General features: G+C 40.2%; 2 protein-coding genes across 2 annotated transcripts; both read right to left on the bottom strand.

The window, feature by feature from the left end:
• Positions 1 to 352: 352 nt before the first annotated feature.
• Positions 353 to 4,456, bottom strand: LOC308312454 (rheacalcin-1-like; the record flags this gene model as incomplete). Its single annotated transcript, XM_080759061.1, has 7 exons — positions 353 to 426; positions 743 to 842; positions 2,305 to 2,430; positions 2,887 to 2,978; positions 3,261 to 3,299; positions 3,964 to 4,032; positions 4,393 to 4,456. 7 exons carry the CDS (start codon positions 4,454 to 4,456, stop codon positions 353 to 355), a joined length of 564 nt encoding a protein of 187 aa, XP_080615187.1.
• Positions 4,457 to 7,658: 3,202 nt separating this feature from the next.
• Positions 7,659 to 23,876, bottom strand: gstt1b (glutathione S-transferase theta 1b). Its single transcript, XM_080759311.1, has 5 exons — positions 23,626 to 23,876; positions 22,530 to 22,617; positions 21,816 to 21,966; positions 11,169 to 11,345; positions 7,659 to 10,459 (listed from the first exon to the last, which is right to left on the bottom strand). The coding sequence occupies exons 1-5, from the start codon at positions 23,741 to 23,743 to the stop codon at positions 10,262 to 10,264; spliced, it is 732 nt and encodes a 243-aa protein (XP_080615437.1). The 5' UTR covers positions 23,744 to 23,876; the 3' UTR covers positions 7,659 to 10,261.
• Between the last annotated feature and the right edge of the window lie 385 nt (positions 23,877 to 24,261).

The raw sequence follows: 24,261 nt of genomic DNA, 5'->3' as shown, positions 1-24,261 counted from the left end.
AATGTCGTTTAACGTCATTTAATACAATCGAATAGGACTTGTCTGTTTGGATGTATGGGCTGTCAAGGCCAGAAAGTAGTTTTTGCCACTCAGTAAGGCGTTCCTGCATAACTTCCGGGTATGATGATGACACGCACATAACCTCTATACATTATTAATTTAATATCAATGATATAATTGTCTAGAGCAAATACAATCACAACGCATCAACATGAATGACATGAACAAGGCCAGCTACCGCTGGAGCTGTACTAGAAGCAATAGTGGTTGCAGTAGTAATAGTAGTAGTACTGTATTAGTAGCAGCAGCATTAATAATAGTAGTAGTCAAAGTACTTTGCACTGGTATCAACTCAGCAGTTGGACCTCAGCTCACAGATGAATGGGAATCGCATCTCGCAGCCATGATTAGACCATCCCTTGGACCCTGCAGAAAACCATCTTCATCATCATCATCATCATCATCATCATCATCATCATTGTAGAACTCATCACAAACAAATACAATAAAACAGTATCATAACACAATAACGAAGGGGATAGTGTGTGAAATAGACCCTGAAAAGTGGCGATGTTTTTGTGAAATGAAATAGATTATTTCTGACCTGCAAAAGGGGGTATTCTTATAATAATCTGCTATTACCAGTAGTAGCAGCAGCAGCATCAGCAGCAGCAGCAGCAAACACTTTAATAAATAAGAGGAGGATACATTTGGCATGGATTCACACAGTCTCTTACTGTACCTTCAGAGTTAAGCTGGAGACACTGGTAGTTCTCAGTGGAGGCCTCGGAGTCCCACTTGTTGTAGTCAAACAGCGATCCATCCTCCCACCTCCAAACACCCTGGACACGACATAAAACAATATAAAGTATGATTATGATCACAGAGTTTGCATTTTGAGCTGTGTGTGTGGCATGCAAAGCCATGTTCAAGGGGAAAGGAGATCAAACAAGACACCAAAAAACAAATGATCTACATAGCAGCATGTATGTAGCATGTATAGGCCTACTATGTGCATGATATACTTATGGATGTTAGTTAAGGTCCTAGACCTAGACTGTCAGTGTGTTCAGTGTTGTACATTGTATTAGCGTGCAAAAATGGCAGTGTGTTTCAACCACATAATGCACATAATGTACACTGACACTGTATAATCCACCAGTAAGGTCCACGAGGGAGAGCAAAGAAAAAAATATTGGTGGAAAGTGGAAACATTACTCAATTTTAGTGAAAGTATCTATAGAGGGTATGCACTTGACATCATCATCAAACCAGGAAGTTATGCAGGAACGCCTACTGTGTGGCAAAAAGTGGCAAAAAGAGTGGCAAAAAACTACTTTCTGGCCTTGACAGCCCATTCATCCACACAGAAAAGTCATATCTGATTGCATTATACAACATTAAACAATGTTAAACTCACTTTGCATGTTGTTTTGCCACTCGATGTGCCATTCACTTTAAGCATGCGCTGCGCATACCCTCTATACTGCAATATAGAATTACTCTGTTACAAGTAAAAGCCCGGAATTCAAAATGTACTTGAGTAAAAGTCCAAAATAATTTGGCATAGCTAAATGTACTTAAAGGTAGTCATTATGCAGAATGTCCCTTTTCAAAATTTCATTCAATTTGAAAGCTCACAAGTTTGTGAGTTTTCAAATAATTGTAGTCGAGTGAAAGTACAATATTTGCCTCTGAGATGTAGTGGAGTAGAAGTAAAAGCATTAGAAATTGGAAATACTCAAGTAAAGTACAAATACCTTAAAAAACTGTACAGTACTTGATGAGTACATACTAAGTTACTGTGCACCATAGCTCTGGTCCATAGCCTTCTACTGCTTCGATTCTGCCCTGCAGTATAAGGGGCAGAATCGAAGCAGTAAAAGGCTATGTCCACCACTGCATTTATACATCATCGCTCATCGCACATGTTATGAGCTTGCAGATGCGTTAGATTATTAACATTACGAGTGTAAATTAACTCCAATAGATGTTAGAACCAGACGTGAATTCCTGGCTCTGGTAACTGTGAATCTTGGTAGAACAAAATGTGAATTAATTTAACAATGAATGTTTCCTGCTACTATATCCACTGATGTGTACGGCTGAGAAACATCAAAACAAGCAGAAGCTAGAGGTTATACTCAGTTAGACTGATGAAATACTTGCCATATGGCATTAACATAGTGGTTTTAAAGGTTTTAATTGGTTGCCTGAGTCCAGCTGTGGTGGGAGTTCTGGTCTGGTTTTGGTGAATATTAAGTAGTTACACTGTGTGGCGCCCATTTTGAACTTTGATCTAACCTGGAAGAAGTAGCCTCCCATCCAGGCCAGGCTGTGTCCTCCAGTCTGAGTCAGCCTCTGGAGGAAACGGTACTCCCACAAGCTGTGGACCGACGCAAGACTGGCCTCAAACCCTCCACAATAGTCCTGCAGAGAGAGAGAGAGAGTAAACTCCATGGTGTTAATTTGACTCTGAAAGTGTACAAATGGAACCACAGGTGCATTTAAAATCTCCCGAGAGTTAAATGAACAACAATGAGTTACATCATCCAAATGTTATAATGGAGAACATCACTCATCAATTTGATTCAGTGGCTATAATCCAGTTATCATAGCAGTGTTACAGTGATTCCACACCAGAAAGCAAAGTGTGGCTATTAAAAGCAATTGTATTGTTGCTATTGTTAACTTTCTAACCATAACTCTAACCCAAAATAATATAAGTGACTCATGCTGAACATTTCTTCAACATTGCAACATGCAATATTTGACTGACTTTTATCAAATATAAAATAATAATAATAATAGTGCACACAATCATCCTGTGTTATCCTGTTGTGGTATAAACGTTTTACTTCATGATTTCTTGCTGTGGTGGTTTACCTCCGCACGGTTCCAGGTCTCTGGGCTGTTGACCAGGAGGTAACAGTTACCACGGAAGCTTTGCCAGCCGTCAAGACAGAAATCTAAACGTGCTGGAAAGACAATGAACATAATAAATATAGAGAAAAGAAATCACAAGTGAGGGGCACTATACATACTGTACATCTTTTATGACGTAATTATCAGACAAAACAAACATTAAACTGTGTCCATGTCAATGGCGTTTATAATGTTTGTTTAAGGAAAAACAAACATTAAAGCTGTATATAGGAGGGGCTGCTAGAGCCTAGCGCCCCTCAAAAATAACGCATATGCCGGTCTGGTGTGTATAGGATTTAAACAGCTGATTTGAACCTTTGTATCAAAAACCTCACCTTGCAATAAGGCAGGAACTGCAGCCTCAGCTTCTTGTTCTGAAACACCACAGCAGGCAAAACAACATTGGCATGATAACGAACTAAGTGCCCTCTTTTTTAATAATAACACCTGCCCAAGGAGTTCATTGGATCATAATGTAATGGAACAACCAGCAGATCCTGAATACCAGCGCTTTAATCCTACCTATATCTCCACATAGTGGATAATATGAACATAAGTAGACAGACAGTAGGCCTATAGCAATTTAGAGCCTTCCTCAACTTACTAAACCCTATATATTTTATTGTACGTCAATAGCAAAAATAGCCGATCTACAAGCTCACAATGTGTCGTATTGTGATGCGTTGTGAGCTTGAATTTGGACAGAATTCACCTTTTTTCTCCAAATCTATTTTGGGGGGTATGGGTGTGTGGGCGGTGTCAAGTCATTATTTGAATACACTTTAATCACCCATAAAGTGTGATTGAATAACCTTTTTAATTCACATCCTTATCCATTATTCACTCAGTAGTTTGTTCCTGCTCTGTACCAAATACAAATACTTTTCAGGATTTAACAAAAGTTTAGGATTTTTAAATCCCAGCACCTGGTCATAGCAGTGGGGGAAAAAAAGAAAAAAAAGAGGGCAGTTGCAGAGGAAACCTGATTGGTGCATACATTAGGCTATAGAAGACAATTAAGGACAGTTGGATACTGACCTGGGGCAGCCAGGGTCCCAAACACCTTGTGTTCCACAACACGAGCCTCTAAAGGAGCAACTGAGGAAACAAGAAGTCAAGTCAAGTCATGTAAGTCGAGTCAAGTCAACAAGTGCGTATGTGTACAAACTGCATGCGCACTGTTTTACCTTCTTTCTTTCTTGACCAATATGAAGATTGAAAATGGATTATCGACTACAAAAATTGTGTCCACCCCAATAACCCACAGCGATGCTGAGTCTCCTGGATTTGAATGTTTCTGCTAGGCATGTCTACCTGCTGATAACCAAGTATAGTCAATGTCTCTGAGAAGGGCCCATTTAACCAAATAAACTCACATGCTTATGCTTTTATATACTTTTCACCCATAACTTGCATAATAATGCCTGTACAAATCTTTCTTTCTTTGCATGTGCTTGCATGTCTTACCCGTGGCAAGCCTGACAGAGAACACCATACAGGCGAAGCAAGAGAAGAGCAGGAGAGACCTCATGATGATAATGAATGATGACCTGGAGTGAGGCGATGAGATAATTCGAAATTCATGATTCAAGATGATAGTGCTTATCAATTCATATAGCAAAAACTCTACAAGCTCACAACGTGTCAGATTGATGCATTAAAGAGCTATAGTAGATTGGCTATTTTCGGTCTATTTGAAAATATTACAAATGTAAAAAGTGATTAATGGAAAGTCTAAAAACAAAAGCGGTAGATCTCTTACCAGATTCAGATTAATATGAGCTCCTGCTGCTGTGGTATCGTATGGGCTTGGGATGGAGTGATGTGAGGAGGCTGTTCTGCCCTTTAAATACACTTGAGCCACTTAATCACTTTGTTAATGTACAATAAAACACGTTGGCCTTTGACTTGTGTGTCAACATTATGTTGCAGGAAAACAAATGGTGTCGCAACTCTGCACTTTCCCAAGGAACTTCATGTCAGAATATCAGTCAGTTGAAAGGGTGACATTTCCTGGTTTTTACTCGGGACTGTGCACATAATTGTTATCAATTTAATTAAATGGAAACGTTTTGCCACATTATCGTGATAAGCAATAGATCAACTTTTGACCCATAAATGTAACATTTGTGTGGAATACCATTAAATGTTTCAATGCAATTCCAGACAAATGTACCAGGTTTTAATTAAAACATTTAGAAAACAGGAAAAAAATATATATAAAGCCTGCCTACTTTATCAGGGAATGAATTGTATCTTGACATGCAGGTCAAACTTTATGTCAAACCAGAAACAGGATGTCAAAGGTCATGTTTCACAGGATCTAAATGGCTCAAAAGAATATCAAAATAGACAAAATACAGTACAAGAGAAAAAATACAACCACCTCAAGTTAAAGTTAAAGTTCAAATTATATTAACACACGCTACCATGTGTTTAAGTTACTGAATGACTCTTTGCCTCAGGAGCGTTTATCAAATAATACTCAAATATCACTATGATATAGCTTTCAAGTGGCTGACATTATTCTTTTTTTGTCCTGTGTGATCATGAGCCAAGTTCATGGCTTTTTGTTCAGCAAGAATACGATCTATGTACAGATGAACAAGTCTGTCCTTTTTTGGGGGCCCAAACTAATTGACGTTAATCCATGTGAATAAATGCCTGCCCCGTTTGAATTCATATCTAAAGATTCTACCTCAGAATGGAATTTCCTATTAATAAGACTTTCTTTATAAATCTCCTGACAAACAGGCAGCTGTTCTAAAGAGTAAGAACAGTTAAAGCGTATAAATTGAAACTTGAAACGTTAAAACGATCCTGCAGGCTTCTCCAAGAAATAGCATGCCGGCGTGTCTTTGAGCAATACACTGAACCCCTAACTTCTCCCAATGAGCAGGTTGGCACTTTGCAGAGCTGACTTTGCCATGAGAGTACACATAATGCATACTGTACATACTGTAATAATAGTGTTTTGAATGGTGCTATTACACACTGTAGCCCTAAATGCAGTCCATTTACCATTAAATACACAAAATGTAGCTTTCAGTAGTTTTGTACTGGCTGTATTTTATTGCTTTCCAAAGAAAGAAGTGCACAGTTAGTATATGAAAATGCTGTATATAGGCTTGACTTCCAAGAAAGGTTTAGGGTAGGGCAGATACAGAAGTAAAGCAATTAAGGCTCTAAGGGTATTTGAAAAGGAGTATTAAACTGACTCAGTCAAGGAAGCTATAGCAATTCCAACAAAGCACATAAAGGTTGATAACACTTCCTTCAAAGAAGTCCATCTCAGTTCCTCATCCACCCTCCAGTTACAGTATTGTATAATGACCGGGGTAGACATTTTGAATCTCCATAATTAAACATTTTTTATTTTTTTTAAATAAATGAATGCCCTACACTACAGTACATGTATCCACGTACTGTAGGGCATTAAATAAATACTTTCGCACACATAGAGTAAGGTCTAGGAGCAGGTGCGTAGGCAAGTGCACATCAATGATAAAGTTCTTCAGGCTGGCCTGAAGGTGACCGAATCATTATCCTTTCTTAATACATTATCCTCTTGCACCGAGCATGCAGATAAACAGTGTGCAGGTGTATTTTTCTATATCATCATATTTTTGGGCATTTAGCATTATAGAATAAAATAAAACATTTAAAGAATGATAAGTGATAACATTATTATAGCATGGAACGGAATACAGGTGTCACGACGAGACATCAGTGACCACCAGGTCCCTTGTAATTAACACAAGTGTTGACCGATACCGTCACCAGTTATCCTGATTTCCTATAATAATTAATAATTTCCAATAACAAACCATGGGTTAATAACGAAATTAAACAAAGCCTACATCAGAAGAAAATAGCATATTAGCATTTCTGGAGGGAGACCAGCAAAAAGTGAGAGATCTAAACAAGGAAATAAGTGATTAAGAAAGGGAAAAACAGACTATAAGAATGGAGAATCTGAGGAATGGCAATGTGAGGGATGCTTGGAGGGGACTGGACGCAACGAGGGGTATTGGGTAGGGAAACAAAAAGCAGCCCTTCAATTCAATTCTATATTTTAACATGTGTCTAAACCCGAACCATAAAATGTTATGGTATTGAAAGAACATCGTTTCTATGTTGTGTATCTTTCACATATTGATTGAAAAATAGCATCGATTGCCTGTAAAATAAATGCTTATTTCTTTGCTCATTACCCAATGTCTACTCTGATCCACTGTTTTCTTAATTTGGTTAAATATTCTCAGGAGTTTTTACACACCTTATAAGACTCTTTCAACTGAACTCTGGTCACATCACATCATACGTTGAAATATATTGATATATAATTTGAGGAAGAAGTCTTCCCTTTTTTAGAATTCTACATGCATTTTCTGCATATATTTAATAAATAATTGGTAGTGCCTAAATGTTGTTGGAAGAAAGATGGCCTTCAAAAAGTAGGTTCTATGACCTTTAGCAATTCACCCACTGGATGGCAGTCTCTCTAGGTCGTCCTCAGACGAGCCCTCCATCGTTGCTTAAGTTCCAGTCATCCCGGTTCTCCATACATCTGGCCAGCTTGTTGGCGCTCTGCACACCTGCGTCTGTTCTGGAGTACATCCACATATGTTGATGTGGGATGACCTCGTGACCGGTGCCCGTGTGTTGGTCCTGATGTGGCTTATTTATAGACTATAACAGTTGAGGAATAGTAATGACAAAATAACTGTCTCAAGTGGTCTTTATTACACGTATAAGTGGAATGTTATTTGACAGATGTGCTCGTGGCAGGATCTTCAAGCAACATAGCATGAGAAAGGAGAACACAAGTAATATATTGTCTCAGTTCAGAGAGAGAGAGAGAGAGAGATGTACTGGGGAAAGGGAGAGACAGGCAGAGAGCGGTGAGAGAGTTGAGTGGGAGAATTCACCGTTATCTGTGCAATCGACCCTGACATCTCGGTTTCAATCGACCCTGAAATCTCGGTTTCCCAGAACAGAAGAGGACGAAGAGAAAACATTAAATATAATGACCAACAATATCGTTATATGAAAATAATCTAGTGAATATAATTGGTTAATGTCAACCTAACCTCAAGAGGCCCTGTGGGCAGAGAGTGCTATGTTATGTAGCAATTAAACACAGTAGTAAGATGGAAATTCTCCGTCAGTTACTCAGTTCCCACTTCCCACAGACACTCATTCTCCTGGCTGCTATTATCTGGCTCACCCTTGGCATTCCATCATACAGATTTGTGTTGGTAACATGTGTGCTTTTACTGGTGTTGAGTGCTGCACGCAGCATTCTGGTGTAGCACCCATCTAGAGACCCGTATTTGAGGTTGAGTTGACCCATGAGCCCAGGTACTTGAAGTCATTGACTTCCTTCAAAGCAGTGCCTCCTGTTGTTGTCAGAGGTGAATGCTCTGATGGGATAGGCGATAACTACCCACGCTCCTTTTTGTTAAACGTCATTATTGCTATGGTTTGTTCAGTAACATGGTCTCTCAGCCTCATGGGAAAATATAGTTCAGGACAGGATACCATCCAATCGGGAGATAAAAAACCACAAAGAGAAATTATCAGGTTCAATTGTATAATGTTCAAGGTCTTTTTCTTTCTTCCTCGTCCGGGTGCATACTTAGTTTAGACTAGTCATTGGTTGGGAGGTTAGATTTAGGGTGAGGGTTTGAGATAGGTTGTAGTTGTAGAACTAATGACTGGTCTAACCAATGACTAGTCTAAACCAAAAACTGTCTAAACTAAGTACTGCACCCCCTCGTCCCCCCATCACTTCCGATTTCATAAGTTATTTAACACTTAACAAAATGTCACTTTCACTCGCTTTAAAGTGGAAACATTTCGTGAACTTTATGGAGCACTGGTCTAAAGAATGCTCCTCACAATGTCAACATGCGCGTGGAAGCAAACCTTCAAGTGACGTAAAATCACTGAAACAAATAATAATATGGTTCTGCTTTCCCATTTTGGGCGGGAACCCCTTTTGGTGTTAGCATTATGTTGTGCTTTAGCTATTGAAAAATAGCAGATCTACAAGCCACCGAGTGGCTGAACGGCTGACATAGAAACAGCTTTTTCAGAAAACTGTCATTTTCAAACAGATATTTTTAGAATCTGATCTCAGGTCAGAATGGGTTAACAGACGAGTATAAGGACAAAAGGCAGCTTGACAAAAATGGTACATACTTCTAAGTGTACCGAAATTAAAGGGACAAATAACTGTTCCGAAAACAGGAAATGCCTCGTTTGGGAATTTCCTGCTGAGCAGTATTTTGTAGGCACTAAACATCTCATCTGACGACACGCTGAGGTGAGTTCCACTGATGTCACTGAAACATCTGACGACACGCTCAGGTGAGTTCTACTGATGTCACTGAAACATCTGACGACACGCTCAGGTGAGTTCTACTGATGTCACTGAAACATCTGACAACACGCTCAGGTGAGTTCCACTGATGTCACTGAAACATCTGACAACACGCTCAGGTGAGTTCTACTGATGTCACTGAAACAACTGACAACACGCTCAGGTGAGTTCTACTGATGTCACTGAAACATCTGACAACACGCTCCGGTGAGTTCTACTGATGTCACTGAAACATCTGACAACACGCTCAGGTGAGTTCTACTGATGTCACTGAAACATCTGACGGTATTATTGAAACTACAGCCAGTCAACTCGCTGTGTGCATTAATTAAATGGTTCTTTAGTGTCGTCAGCCAGTTTTATAATGTTCTATAAACTTCACCGCTCCCGTTTATACACGTTATGAAAGTCCAAATAACTGTGGTGATCTCTTCAACTTGCATTCAGTAATGATACAATGATCGTAATTCAGTTATCAATACAATAATATAAATGACAGAATTACAGCTGGCTTTGCACCACTGTTCAGATCGTGGGAACATCTGACCGTCTGACTGCATGAAATGAGGAATAGTCTGGTGTTGACTTCACTGCTTACAATGAAAATGATCTCTGGAGGCTGTCTTGTAGACACAGAGACTGTGGCTTGCAGAGATATCATTCAGCCAATCCTGCTGTCGGGGGATCGCACGCTCTCACGTTTCACATTCCTCCAGTCCAGAACATTAAGCAACAACACTTTATTGTGTCCAAAGGCACAAAGCGGCACATTAAAAAGAAAGTATGCTTTCAAATGTTAAGGCCATTAGGTTACAGTGCATCATTTTTAAGACAAACAGGATTACAAGTTGACCTGCATAAAGTATATGAAGTATGAAAGATATAACGTGGATTATCTGTGTTGTATTGTCAACCTCAAGCAGTGAACGTTGATCAAGACTTTGGTCATCACATAAACATTCTCATGACCTTGGGTTTGAAGACCTGCAGCTTGCTGTCGTCCATGGTCGCCGTCGTCTCCTTGGCAGCGAAGATCTTTTTATGAGCTTCATCGAACAGCTCCTTCCCGATGGTCTCCTGGACCCTGTCCCGCCAGGCGCTGAGCTTCGGTCTCCCCTCGAACACGTCCAAACCAGACGCCACAGGCTGTCACAAAGACACGCACAAGTACAACACGACTTAGAGTAAGCAAGAACACTGTATGGTAAATACATCAGATACCTGTACATAGAAATAGTCATCAAGAATCATCAACAACCTAACATCTGTCCAACAGTAGAATATCCATACAATGAAATAAATATACACTAGAGTATACACTAGATTACTTGTCTACATAATATTCTATCTAAATTACATAAGTTTAGCCTTTGCATACGTCTGTAAGGTCGTTGAGGCTAGTGCTGCGGGTACAAAGCTAAATGCAGTGTTCAATACACTATTACACTCTGAAAGATTAGGCCTTTAACAGATGCTCTTAATCCAGAGCGATTTACAGTAAACAGGAGCAAAAGACAAGGTATTCCACGTCAAATCAACAATGTGGATTTCACTGTGTGTGTGTGTGTACCCTGATTGTTGTCACTGCAAATAAGTCTCTGGGTCATTCTTTATTGATGCTGAAAATAAATACTATATTTGTGTTTCCTTTGCTTGATGTTCTGTGTAAAGCACATTGAATTGCCTTGTTGTTGAAATGTGCTACAGTATACAAAAGAAATTGAATAAAAACATAGCAAGGAGGCACACAATAGAAGAAAATACATGACAATAACAACAAGAAATCAATAAAATCACAAATCACATGGGTAGGGGATTGAATGCAGCTTTACATTATAGTATTCCTCCTGCTCACCTGCATGACCTCAACGATGGCCACCAGATCGGCCAATGAGATCTGGTCTCCTGCGATGAAGGCCTTGTCCTGAAGGAACTTCTCTTCGAGCAGTTTGAGAGAGCCGTTCAGATCCTCCAAGGCCGCATCCAGCTTGTCTTGGGGGACCGCCTTCCCCAGAATCTTTGGAATCAAAACCTGTGAAACAAAGAAATATATTATAATATTACTAGAATTTCGTGCGCGCTACGCGCGCACTCATCCCAGAGCTACTTCGCCACGCACTATGGGAAGAAATAAATGGCGGGAGTTGACTCCACATGTAGTAACGGATGGGTTATTGGAAATGTACCATTGTTTTGTCCTGAATATTTCCACAGCCTAATTACTAAAGGATTGTGACTGTGGGACACACATACAGTCTGACATACAATAGGCTACACATGTGCACAGTGAATAAACAATGACCTATATGCCCAGAGTTCTTAAATTAACATAGTTGGATTTTAACAGAAAGACAATGCCATAAATCAGTCAAAGTAAGTGACAGACTCAACAGTAGGCCTAGCACACAGCATGCAAGGCAGCGATGCATGCATGCAAACATGTTTGTCCAGCTGAGATTTAGTGTCTCCATCTCTCTGTGGAAGAGGTTGCACATGACCTGTACGGCCACACTGAGGCGCTCCAACACAAACACAGACACAAAACACCACCACGCTGTTTGTCCAGTTGACTCAAATCAACACCAATACCTAGCCTGTTTGTCCAAAACACACTATCTGCTCGCCACGTTTCTACGTTGCCACAACCTAATGTTAGTAACAAATGTAGGGGAGAGCCGCCAAGGTTGTAACGCTTCACGGTTGTAACATGGACGTTATCTCTTGATTGGTCAACGCCACCATGACGCCATCGCGTCAGTATGTGTGCAGCAACGTACTCTATATGGCCAGGAAGTTTGAAGTGTTTACCTGTGTCCTACGGGGAGTTATTGGCGAAAATCTGACTTTTTTCAAAATGCGTATAATTTTACACCTGGAGTATATGTGTGCTGCATTTTTTTTCTTTGGTTTTGGTGAATAAAAATCCACATGGATGTCTTCATGCTTATGTTCTTCATTAGTTTGCATCGTGTTTAGACGGAATTCACGTTCATTCTGGTCTGTAAGCAACGGCAAAGAAAACGTGCAAAAGCGGGTCATTTGTAACATGTGTTACAAATGGTCCGCTTCCATTCAATGCCATTGTATGTAATATTTACATATTTGACATATTGGCCTATATTATATGTTCTAAATTTGTATTGTATTGTGTAGTGTATTCTAAAATTAGTTTAGGGTTGTATAACATTGTACAACTCAATCAATCAAACTTTTGTTTAATCAATGTATTGCCCCATTGAAAAAAAAGAAAAGCCCAAACTGGTACACCCGATACTATTTCATATTTCCCTTATGTTTGATACATTTTCTTATCACATCCATGGTATGAAAACAATGCTAAGGAGTTGCTTCAATGAAATATAATTGCTTTAAGCTGAAAACGATATGTTTAATAGTGTTTTTTAGCGTTGTTACATTTATCATGCATGCCGTTACAATTAATCCGATATGCGCAGCAAATGTAACACTGAAACAGCGTCCACGTTCGGTTTAATAACTCCCGACCTGTTTTATCAAAAAAATAACTTGAAGTGGTTTATGGTAGCTGACATGTGTAGGTCCGTTGCCTGAAAATATTACATGTGTAGCTAAACGGATCTCTGAGTAAAAAAATGAAACGTGCAAAATGTTACATCCTTGGCGGCTCTCCCCTATTAGTTTACTCACAGCACAGCACCGTCACTCCTGTCAGTTATTTCGTCCTAATGACTTGAAGTGGTTTATGGTAGCTGACATGTGTAGGTCCGTTGCCTGAAAATATTACATGTGTAGCTAAACGGATCTCTGAGTAAAAAAATGAAACGTGCAAAATATGTTCTAAAATTGTATTGTATTGTGTAGTGTATTCTAAAATTTGTTTAGGGTTGTATAACATTGTACAACTCAATCAATCAAACGTTTGTTTAATCAATGTATTGCCCCATTGAAAAAAAAGAAATGCCCAAACTGGTACACCCGATACTATTTAATATTTCCCTTATGTTTGATACATTTTCGTATCACATCCATGGTATGAAAACAATGCTAAGGAGTTGCTTCAATGAAATATAATTGCTTTAAGCTGAAAACGATATGTTTAATGTTGTTTTTTAGCGTTGTTACATTGATCATGCATGGCGTTACAATTAATCCGATATGCGCAGCAAATGTAACACTGAAACAGCGTCCACGTTCGGTTTAATAACTGCCGACCTGTTTTATCAGAAAAATAACTTGAAGTGGTTTATGGTAGCTGACATGTGTAGGTCCGTTGCCTGAAAATATTACATGTGTAGCTAAACGGATCTCTGAGTAAAAAAATGAAACGTGCAAAATGTTACATCCTTGGCGGCTCTCCCCTATTAGTTTACTCACAGCACAGCACCGTCACTCCTGTCAGTTATTTCGTCCTAATAACTTGAAGTGGTTTATGGTAGCTGACATGTGTAGGTCCGTTGCGTGAAAATATTAGATGTGTAGCTAAACGGATCTCTGAGTAAAAAAATGAAACGTGCAAAATATGTTCTAAAATTGTATTGTATTGTGTAGTGTATTCTAAAATTTGTTTAGGGTTGTATAACATTGTACAACTCAATCAATCAAACGTTTGTTTAATCAATGTATTGGCCCATTGAAAAAAAAGAAATGGCCAAACTGGTACACCCGATACTATTTAATATTTCCCTTATGTTTGATACATTTTCTTATCACATCCATGGTATGAAAACAATGCTAAGGAGTTGCTTCAATGAGATATAATTGCTTTAAGCTGAAAACGATATGTTTAATGGTGTTTTTTAGCGTTGTTACATTTATCATGCATGCCGTTACAATTAATCCGATATGCGCAGCAAGTGTAACACTGAAACAGCGTCCACGTTCGGTTTAATAACTCCCGACCTGTTGTGTGTAAGTAGCGTGGTTAAAAGGCCGTGTGTTTCTGTTGTAAGCAACTCATGTTAGGTCTGCGCACACTGTATGTTGCTATGGCAACCTGTCATGAAATGCTGCTGACGTTAGCATGTGTGCTATCAGGCAAAAGCTGAGATAGATATGCAACTACTACTGGGGAAAATGTCATACAAAACACAACACCTAATTTCGGAATGTTATTGTGACCTATTGAGCACAAACAGACCATCATGATTTGCTTGCTGGACCTATAATTAATTTATTTGCATTAAATGTCCACTCGCCCATCCAAAAGAAAAGCAAGATGGCTGCGACAGAGTGTGAGCTCGACGGACAGAACAGAGCTGGTGACGTAAGAGGCAGGGTGTTGCCAGGTTTGCGAATTGTAAGCGAGTTGTAGTGTATGTAAGTAGCGTGGTTTAAAGGCCTTTTTTGTGGGCTTGTTGGGCTTGTTTGTGACCGTGTTGGGGCAGCAGTGATTCCGTGTTCCGTGTAGGAAAACCTCATAAAAGTAATATTTGCAGAGTAAATAAGACACTTGAACGGCTAAAAAAGAGCCTATGTCAGTTCGGGGAGCGTGCCGAATTTATTTTGCATATAGAGATGTGTGGTAAAAGTGTGGTTCGGTCGGAGATAGAGTTCAAAGAATGAGTATGGGTACCACTTCTCCCATGTATAGTAGATAAATAACTATTATTTTGTTTTATATTTAATTTTATTTATTTATTGCTTTATTCATTTCCAGCTCAGTGGTTAGAGTGTCCGCCCTGAGACTGGGAGGTCGGGGTTCGATCCAGGAGTACTTGAGCCGCAGAGGTGGAGCTTCTTTTCCATCCACCAGCTGTCTAAAAAGCCGGAATGACGTCAGGCGCCAGCTTCCTCTGTCCGTGGCTGTGCGCTAAGGTGTGACCCCTGTGTGATCCCACAAACCGCTGAATCGCTCGCTAAGCGCCAAATGTTTTGTACTGTAGGCCAGAGAAGTAAATCCCTGACAATTTCTCACATGTTTTATAGTTGTTTTATCAAGTTTTTTACTTGATAAAACATGAATACTGGAAGTCAATGGAGGTCGAATAGGCAGAAACTTTGCCCAAATCTGGAGATAACCGAGGGTCATGGTGGTGCTGATGTCATAGACTGACCACATGTTGTCCGAGATCCAGGTGGAAACCATGCCGTTATTAAACCCCGTCTTGTTAACCTTATCCTATACCAGTAAGATGCGCAAACGCGGGAAGCGAACGCAGCTCGTACATATTTGGGTTTTTTTAAGATTTATTTTTAAGTTATTATTTTTTTAAGTTAAGTTACCAAATATGGAGTGTGTTGCATAAATCACAAACAAATCACTCAGCTCCATATATGGGCACAAAGGTGGGACACACACACAGACAGACATGATCTGCTAGGTTTCATAGTAAGTGCTCACTGCCTTCGCAATCACTGCGTTCGCAATCACTGCGTTCGCAATTAACATTGCCTTGTGGGCGGACGGTGGGAATAACAAACATAACATGACCATATATGGAGACAATTCTGTCGCTGATGTCACCATCACTCTGAGATATCATATTATTACAAGCTAGCTCACAGTGTGGATACCCTTTAAGGAGCCCTCTGAGTCTGATGTCAGTAATATGATGACATCTTATATATATGGGAGAAGTGGTACCCATACTCAGAAGAAAAACCCAAAGCCACAACAGCTACGTCGCTACTGCAACGCCCACAACACCATCTTACACACCAGACTCACGCACACTCACTTCTCACACACACTCACACGGGCAGTGACGTCACACACTTACCCTTCGCAGTCTCTTCGCAGTGTGTGTATGCGATCTCCTCCAGGGCTCAAGACTAACTTTTTTCACCACCGTCCCGGAACCGTCCCAAAATACAATTTGAACCGTCCCGAAGTAAATGTATACCGTCCCGGGATTTTTTTTACAAAAAGCATCACTCAAATTGTGAAATTAATAAAATAAAGGTAAACCAAACATACAAGTGTCAAAAATAAGTATATACCAAAGCAAAGTAAATAAAACAAATCAACTTCAAACAAAATAATTGAAGTTAAAACCAACAAGTGTCCCCTCCCCGGCAGTTACAGTATTCCTATTGTAATAGAAATACAATTAAGCCAAACAAATAATGTACTGCATGTATTGAATACATGCAGTACATTAATTGTTTGGCTTCATGTTTCTTCTGTAGATAGACTGATTTAGTCAAAATGCTCCCAGATGAAAAATAGGGCTTGGTTAAAAATGTTAATCGAATTAATCAGAGGCTTTGTAATTAATTAATCTAAATTAATCACATTTTAATCGCATATCAATATTCGACCTGAGAACAGTGATTTTTATTTTCAAATGGATTTTGTTATTTTGGTGTAGGCTACTTGATCAAGACCAACAGATAACGTGCAGCAATGCAGGTATATGAATACTCAAATGTCTATTACATGGTTGGCATGAGAAAACAAATAAAAACAACTTTATTAGGGGGAATACTAAGACGAAGGATCAATAAATAATAATAATAAATACAATCAATAAAAACTGTGGAATGAGAGCGTTTTGGTTTTGGGGTGTGCACGGCCACAGTGTTGGGGCAGCAATTCCAGAACAATCTGAGCATTATAAAACATCTGTTGCTTCAGATGATTATACCAACATATTATTTAATGTCGATGCCAGCTAGCAAGCCTAGCATGGAAGCTAACGTTAAACGTTGGTGTAGTGTAGCCCCATGGGACCTTTCTGTGGCACACAACCATGGTCTTATCCACGCTTCCAACCGATAGTTTTTCAATCTAAATGTCTCATCCACGGGGCAAAAGCAATATAATTCCTATGATTCCGTTGGGTGAATGTAGTGTGTGCGTTGTTGTTGTCAACGGGAGGACAGAGCATTGGTTGACGGCACGGAAAATTCTCATGCTGCTCATGGCTGCACACGAAATGCGCATTTTCAGTGTAAAAACTCCTCTCGTCCCGAAACCGTCCCGGATGAGATACATTTACGTCCCAAATAGATATTTTACAGTCCCCGGGACGTCGGGACGCCGTTAATCTTGAGCCCTGATCTCCTCATTACACGGCCCACGCCAACCCCAACCCAGACCACCAGCCAAATAGACTTTTCATTGGCACTAACACTGGCTCCCTTCCACACTCACGCCGGCAATGCATTTGTTTAATACAAACATTTTCTTCCCAAAGTACCCACACCCCCCAGGCAACAGCCTACGCTGTTGCCACAACACGCCGAGAAACAAGGACTTTAACCACGCTACTTACATACACTGCAACTCGCTTACAATTCGCAAACCTGGCAACACTTCCCTCACTTACCAGGTCCGCCCCCACACTAGCTTGACAATGTCATCTCGCGCAGCACAGAATCTGATCTCGCGCAGGTCCGCAGGACATTGATGAGAGAAAGAAGGAACAGGAGAGATTATACGATCGCTATTTCGCTTATTCCATCTAAATCTCTTTATTTACAAAATAAATGACTCGACGATTCCCTTAGTTACATCAACATTGTTCTTTGTCATTAATCGGATTGTGCCAAAATATCACCCTTACACCGATCACTTTGCCTATTTTCGCCACACAGCCAACTGCCCAGTACTACACATGTATACATACGCCTGCACGCACACACAAGCACATGCACGCCTGTAAGGCCCCCCCCCACACACACACACACACACACACCAACATGCGATTCATTAAATAACTATTTCTCCGCACGCGCGCACACAACATTATTCACGTGAAGCCTACAGGGAATTACCGACGGAATGTATATATACACACACACACACACACACACACACAGTCCCGGCTCACACGCTTAGAATTTATAGATGCGCGATTACATAACAGCTGTGCGTCATTATAGCCACACACGTCTCTAACTTGCGGTCACAGTCGCGAAACTTTTCAGTTGTGTGGTACTTTTATATTGATTTAACTGTAACAGAAAGTTCCCATCTCCCAGCCACGGAGCTGCAACAAAAAGCAACACTGTTTGTTTCTGGCCAGTGTTGCCAAATAAGCGATTAGTAAATAATGTAATTTAATTTATCAGCGATTTTGGGATTATTTTTGTAGATTGAAAAAATATTGGGGGTCCTTTGCTCTTGCCATGACAATGTTTGAGAACCACTGCTCTAAAACAATATTAGACAAAGTTTGAGACACAAACACATTGCTCTCTCTCTCTCTCTTCTCCTTTTGTATAAATTAAATAGGCCTATTCATGATTCTGATTATAGAGAAGTAGCCTATGTTAGTTTGTTTTATGGACTTGAGAGCTACTTTCAAAACCACCAGCTCAACATACCCACCAAATAAAACTATCATCCCATTGCTGCAAATAGTGACAAAATGTAATTGAGGGGCCTTTCATATAAACGCACATGCATGGGAAATAGAGGGGGAAAAATGCAAATCGTAGGCTTTTATTTTTGTTGGTATTTGACTTTGCTACTGATGATTGTAAGCAACAACAAGTATTGCATTGTGTGTTTGAGCTGACAGGCCCTTTTTGATGTCAATCAATCAAGTCATCTCAGGTCATCTAAAGCGGCAGATGCAAAAATCATTTTTTATATTAAAATTAAATATATTTTTAGTGCCATGTCATGTGGTCTACCTGCAAAGCCTTTGTAGATCGTGATCTACCATTTGGGCACTTAACGTCAGATCAGGGGTTTTTCTCGGCCAGCGCCAAAAATGCTCCCCGAAAGCATAATCGCAGCAAATACCGGCCACTGTGTACGAGCCTTAACATGTTGACTACACTACACTACACATAATAACTAATAACCCGTTTTCAGCTTAAAGCAATTATATTTCATTGAAGCAACTCCTTAGCATTGTTTTCATACCATGGATGTGATAAGAAAATGTATCAAACATAAGGGAAATATTAAATAGTATCGGGTGTACCAGTTTGGCCTTTTCTTTTTTTTCAATGGGGCAATACATTGATTAAACAAACGTTTGATTGATTGAGTTGTACAATGTTATACAACCCTAAACTACTTTTAGAATACACTACACAATACAATACAATTTTAGAACATATAATATTGGCCAATATGTCAAATATGTAAATATTACATATAATGGCATTGAATGGAAGCGGACCATTTGTAACACATGTTACAAATGACCCGCTTTTGCAAGTTTTCTTTGCAGTTGCTTACAGACCAGAATGAACGTGAATTCCGTCTAAACACGATGCAAACTAATGAAGAACATAAGCATGAACACATCCATGTGGATTTTTATTCACCAACACCAAAGACAAAAATTGTAGCACACATATACTCCAGGTGTAAAATTATACGCATTTTGAAGGTAAACACTTCAAACTTCCTGGGCACGTAGAGTACGTTGCTGTACACATACTGACGCGATGGCGTCATGGTGGCGTTGACCAATCAAGAGATAACGTCCATGTTACAACCGTGAAGCGTTACAACCTTGGCGGCTCTCCCCTACATTTGTTACTAACATTAGGTTGTGGCGAAGTAGAAACGTGGCGAGCAGATAGTATGTTTTGGACAAACAGGCTAGGTATTGGTGTTGATTTGGGTCAACTGGACAAACAGCGTGGTGTTGTTTTGTGTCTGTGTTTGTGTTGGAGCACCTCAGTGTGGCCGTACAGGTCATGTGCAACCTCTTCCACAGAGAGATGGAGACACTAAATCTCAGCTGGACAAACATGTTGGCACGCATGCATCGCTGCCTTGCATGCTGTGTGCTACTGTTGAGTCTGTCACTTACTTTGACTGATTTATGGCATTGTCTTTCTGTTAAAATCCAACTATGTTAATTTAAGAAATCTGGGCATATAGGTCATTGTTTATTCTCTGTGCACACGTGTAGCCTATTGTATGTCAGACTGTATGTCTGTCCCACAGTCACAATCCTTTAGTAATTAGGCTGTGGAAATATTCAGGACAAAACAATGGTACATTTCCAATAACCCATCCGTTACTACATGTGGAGTCAACTCCCGGCATTTATTTCTTCCCATAGTGCGTGGCGAAGTAGCTCTGGGATGAGTGCGCGCGAAGCGCGCACGAAATTCTAGTAAGACTACATATTTGGTCATGGCTGAAACAGAACCATGTCTAATGTATAGAGAGATAAAAGGGACACAGAAAGACGAATGACACAGACCCCTCTGCCTCTACACCAAACATCTTTGCCGAAAACAGCAAATGTTCCCTTCAGAATAGGGATGCTAGGGTTAAAGTTAAGGCTAAGTGGTTAAATTGACACTATATTGTATTCCAATACCGAAAATCTCGGCCAATCGATCAATCACACTCGGCCACTCACACTCGGTCACTCACACTCTGTCACTCCAGCATGAAATTGGTGATCTGCTGAAATATGTGACCATCTTGTGGACTTCATACAACTTACATGGAGATCTTTAATCCATTTTGACATGAGATCAGATTCTATAAATGTCTTCTACATCCTGACAGTTTTCTGAAAAACCTTATGTTAGTTAGTGGTGCTCAATATTCCATGTCAAGGACCCCAAAAAGTATATGTAATATGCCTCCGCCCCCCATCTGAAAATATGTTGTTCCAGGGACCTCCCCAGAAGAGATGCATAGATGCAAACATTTGAGTTCAAATGTTTTCACGATTTTTCAAAAATAGCTTAAGTATAACATAATGCTTTAAAACACCAAAAGGGGTTTCCACCCAAAATGGGTTAAATATGTGACCTGAATACCAGCTAGGTTTAACTCTTCTAATGAACAAACCGCAAAGATTTGCATTCGGACACTGACGTTATGCGATATCTACACGATTGTCACATATTTCAGCAGGTCACCAATTTTGTGACCTTAAGGGCCGATTCATACTCCTATTTTACCGCTGTGTAATGCCGAAATGATTTCGGCTCGTCAGAAATTTTCAGTAGCAATGAAGAGGTACCTTTATGACGGTACCCGCCCCCCCCGAACCTCAAATGACGTCACATTACCAGTCTAAGTGGCCTTATTTTATTATATTGTATATATGTATGTACTGTATTTTTTAGTTTTTTAAAGTAATTGTATTGTCTGATGTATGCAATAAATATATTTTTTCAAAGAAAATCACACCCGTGTGAACTGAGTGGTGCAACTCCCCTCTCCCCCCCCCCCCCCCTCCCCTCTTCTCCTCTCTCTCTCTCTCTCATTAGCAGGCAACAGTGCAGCACTAATACTATGTTCTCAGCGCCCCTACTGGTACTCATAGTCATACTGGTGCTCATGGCCACATAGGTAGGTGAACACATAGGTAGGTGAACACGGACATTGCTGTTCCTTGGAGTGGTTGCTTCCTTGGAGTGGTTGCACCACTCAAAAAGACTTCACATTGTAGGCTCTACAGAGCCGAACCGACTTTTATTGGGCTCTAAAATAGGAGTATGAATCGCGCCCAACACCACCATGCTGGAGTGGGTGGAGGGGTGAGTGAGCGAGTGGCCGAGATTTGGGCTGTTGGAATATGGCTTTAGTGTTTAGTTCAGTTGTGTAGGAAATGTGCAACAATGTGGATGTGTGAAGTGAACCCACCCTGAGCCAGAACACCTTGGAGCCATGCCATCGTATGGCCATGTGCTGCCAGGACATGTACTCATTGACGCGGGCCCTCTTCTGCAGGTCAGCTGGGTACCAGAAGTCAGGGGTCTTGTACTTCTCAGCCAGGTACTGCAGTATTGCAATGCTGCAGTGGTAAATAATACGAAGGCCATGCAAGAGAGAGAAAGCATGTTGCTTTTCTTTAAAACTGTTGAGTTGTAGTAAAGTGTCAATGCAGATTTTCTTTTAATATAATAATTATATATATTATTATTTTTAATATTTTTTTTATCCCACGATTTTGTAACCCATTTTTCACCCCTGTGTCAATTATCTAATGTGATCCTGGGATCTACACACCCTCCGCCTACCTGGGGAGAGCAACGGACTTGAACTCATGCATTAGTGTCCAAGTTGCTCCTTTACACTTGACAGGGGGGAGTTTCCCTGGTTGGACGTAGCGCATGGAAGGAACACGTTATTCCAACCAGTTCCTTTCCCCTCCATCAGTCGCCCCGGCTGGCCAGGGGGAGGCAGTTTAGAGACCAGGATTACTGCATGTTTTTTGTATAATAATTATATTTTGATCAAACTAGCACATAGGGATTGGAAGTCTACTCTTCCATTGAGAAATGTAGACCTGTGTTCGGGTAACTAATTATCAATGTATTAATTTGCCATTGCTGCATTATTGTATACAGTACTCACCTTTCAGCCAAACAGAAGTCTCCATCTTTAATTGCAGGGACTTTTCTTATCAGATTTATCTTCCCAAATTCATCACCAAAGTGTTCACCTAAAGGGAACATGTTTGGGATTGACAAACGGAAGAACCAAATGGGGATTATCAGTGTAACATGACATATCTGACCTCTGAAACGGCCCTAATCTGGGAGCCCCACGGTATCCTAATTATTTACACAAAAGTGACAAGTTGAAAATGTAGGTTCAGGATACTATTCAACAGTTTGCTTGTCCTGCTAGTTTTCTATTCCTGGTGCTGATTTTCTATTCCTGGACAGTTAGTTAGCATGCTATAATAAAAGCCATTGTTCTTGCATTAATACAAAACATACGTTTTACATGCCTATACAGAACTGCACTCGCAGCCCTCCTCTGAGACAATAATAACGAGCATTAGTCTACTCTGGACAGACAGATTATATAGAGATAGGATGAAAATGGATGAAGTGGTCCTTTAACAATGTAACTCATTTGGGTGCTAAATAAACACATTTGGCCACGGTCTGGCATTATTAAGAGCTAAACTGAACATTTCAAAGTCAGAGAAATTATTGTTCCTGGTTCGTTTGTTGTTTTGGTGATATTAGATAGTTTCATTCATAAAAACGTTATGTTTGACTGATGATTAAACAATGCCTGCCTATTAAAACAATGTATTCATGACAATCAGCCTCAATTGACTCACAATGATCTGCGTTTTCCAACAATACGAATGTTTGTTATATAATCTTATAGGGTCAATTTGACCAATATGGCTCTCTCTCCAAATAAACTTTGTTTCAAAAGGCTGCAAAATGCATGCAGTTATGATGGTGATCCGTACGTGCTTGTACAAAGTGAAGTCTGACAACAAAGTAGTAAATGTCTACTCTCTGATGTAACATCAGAAACATTCTAGCCCTGGCTAAATAACAACAAAGCAGCGTAGCCCTCAAGCCAAGCAGCAGCAGTGATGTTTACTTAGTTTGAAGTTTGAACTATATAGGGGGTCCAGTGCTTTATAGCGAGTGTATAATATACTCTAAGGCTGGACCAGGGCTAACTTTGAACTTGCACGTACCGTCAAAGAGCGCGACGTCTTTAAATTCAAAGGGAATGTTGTTCTTCTTGCAGAATATGTACACGGATCTGCAGGGCTGCGAGAACATATCCACATACAGCTGCAGTTGCACAGACATGATGATGACTGACTGACGGCGGTGGAGGTCTGGACTATATATTTGATAGAAAACTTCTACGGTCCCTCGGTGGCTGTTTGCTTTCTGGAATCAGAGCGATTATGCATTGCTCACCACCACTGCTCGACGAGGATAGACCATAGCTAGTAACAAAAGGGGGGGTAGACCATAGACACGTCTGATTGGCTCTACACTCTGCACGCCACAAGAACGGCCTGTGATGAGTTAGAATTAGATCACTGGTTCCGAAACAGTGGGTCGGGACCAGGTCGGGTCGGGACCGACCCATGTGTGGGTCGGGTCCCTTTTGTGTTTCCTAGTCAGATTTCCTACATTTTGTTCCTACCTTTTTACATTTCATATTAAAATAAATAAAATCGAAGACATTCCATTAGTGCTCGTGTAGTGTTCCCAAACCTTTTCATGTCAAGGACCCCCAAATTTACACTATAATTAGCCCACGGACCCCCCATTTGAAAAGATATGCATAATGCAGAGACCTCCATAAAGAGAACATT

Source organism: Protomyctophum bolini (genome assembly GCF_963924005.1).
Source record: "Protomyctophum bolini genome assembly, chromosome: 3".
Lineage (NCBI taxonomy): Eukaryota > Metazoa > Chordata > Actinopteri > Myctophiformes > Myctophidae > Protomyctophum > Protomyctophum bolini.
The sequence above is the reverse complement of the archived record's forward strand: the minus strand, read 5'-3'. Positions and strand labels throughout refer to the sequence as shown.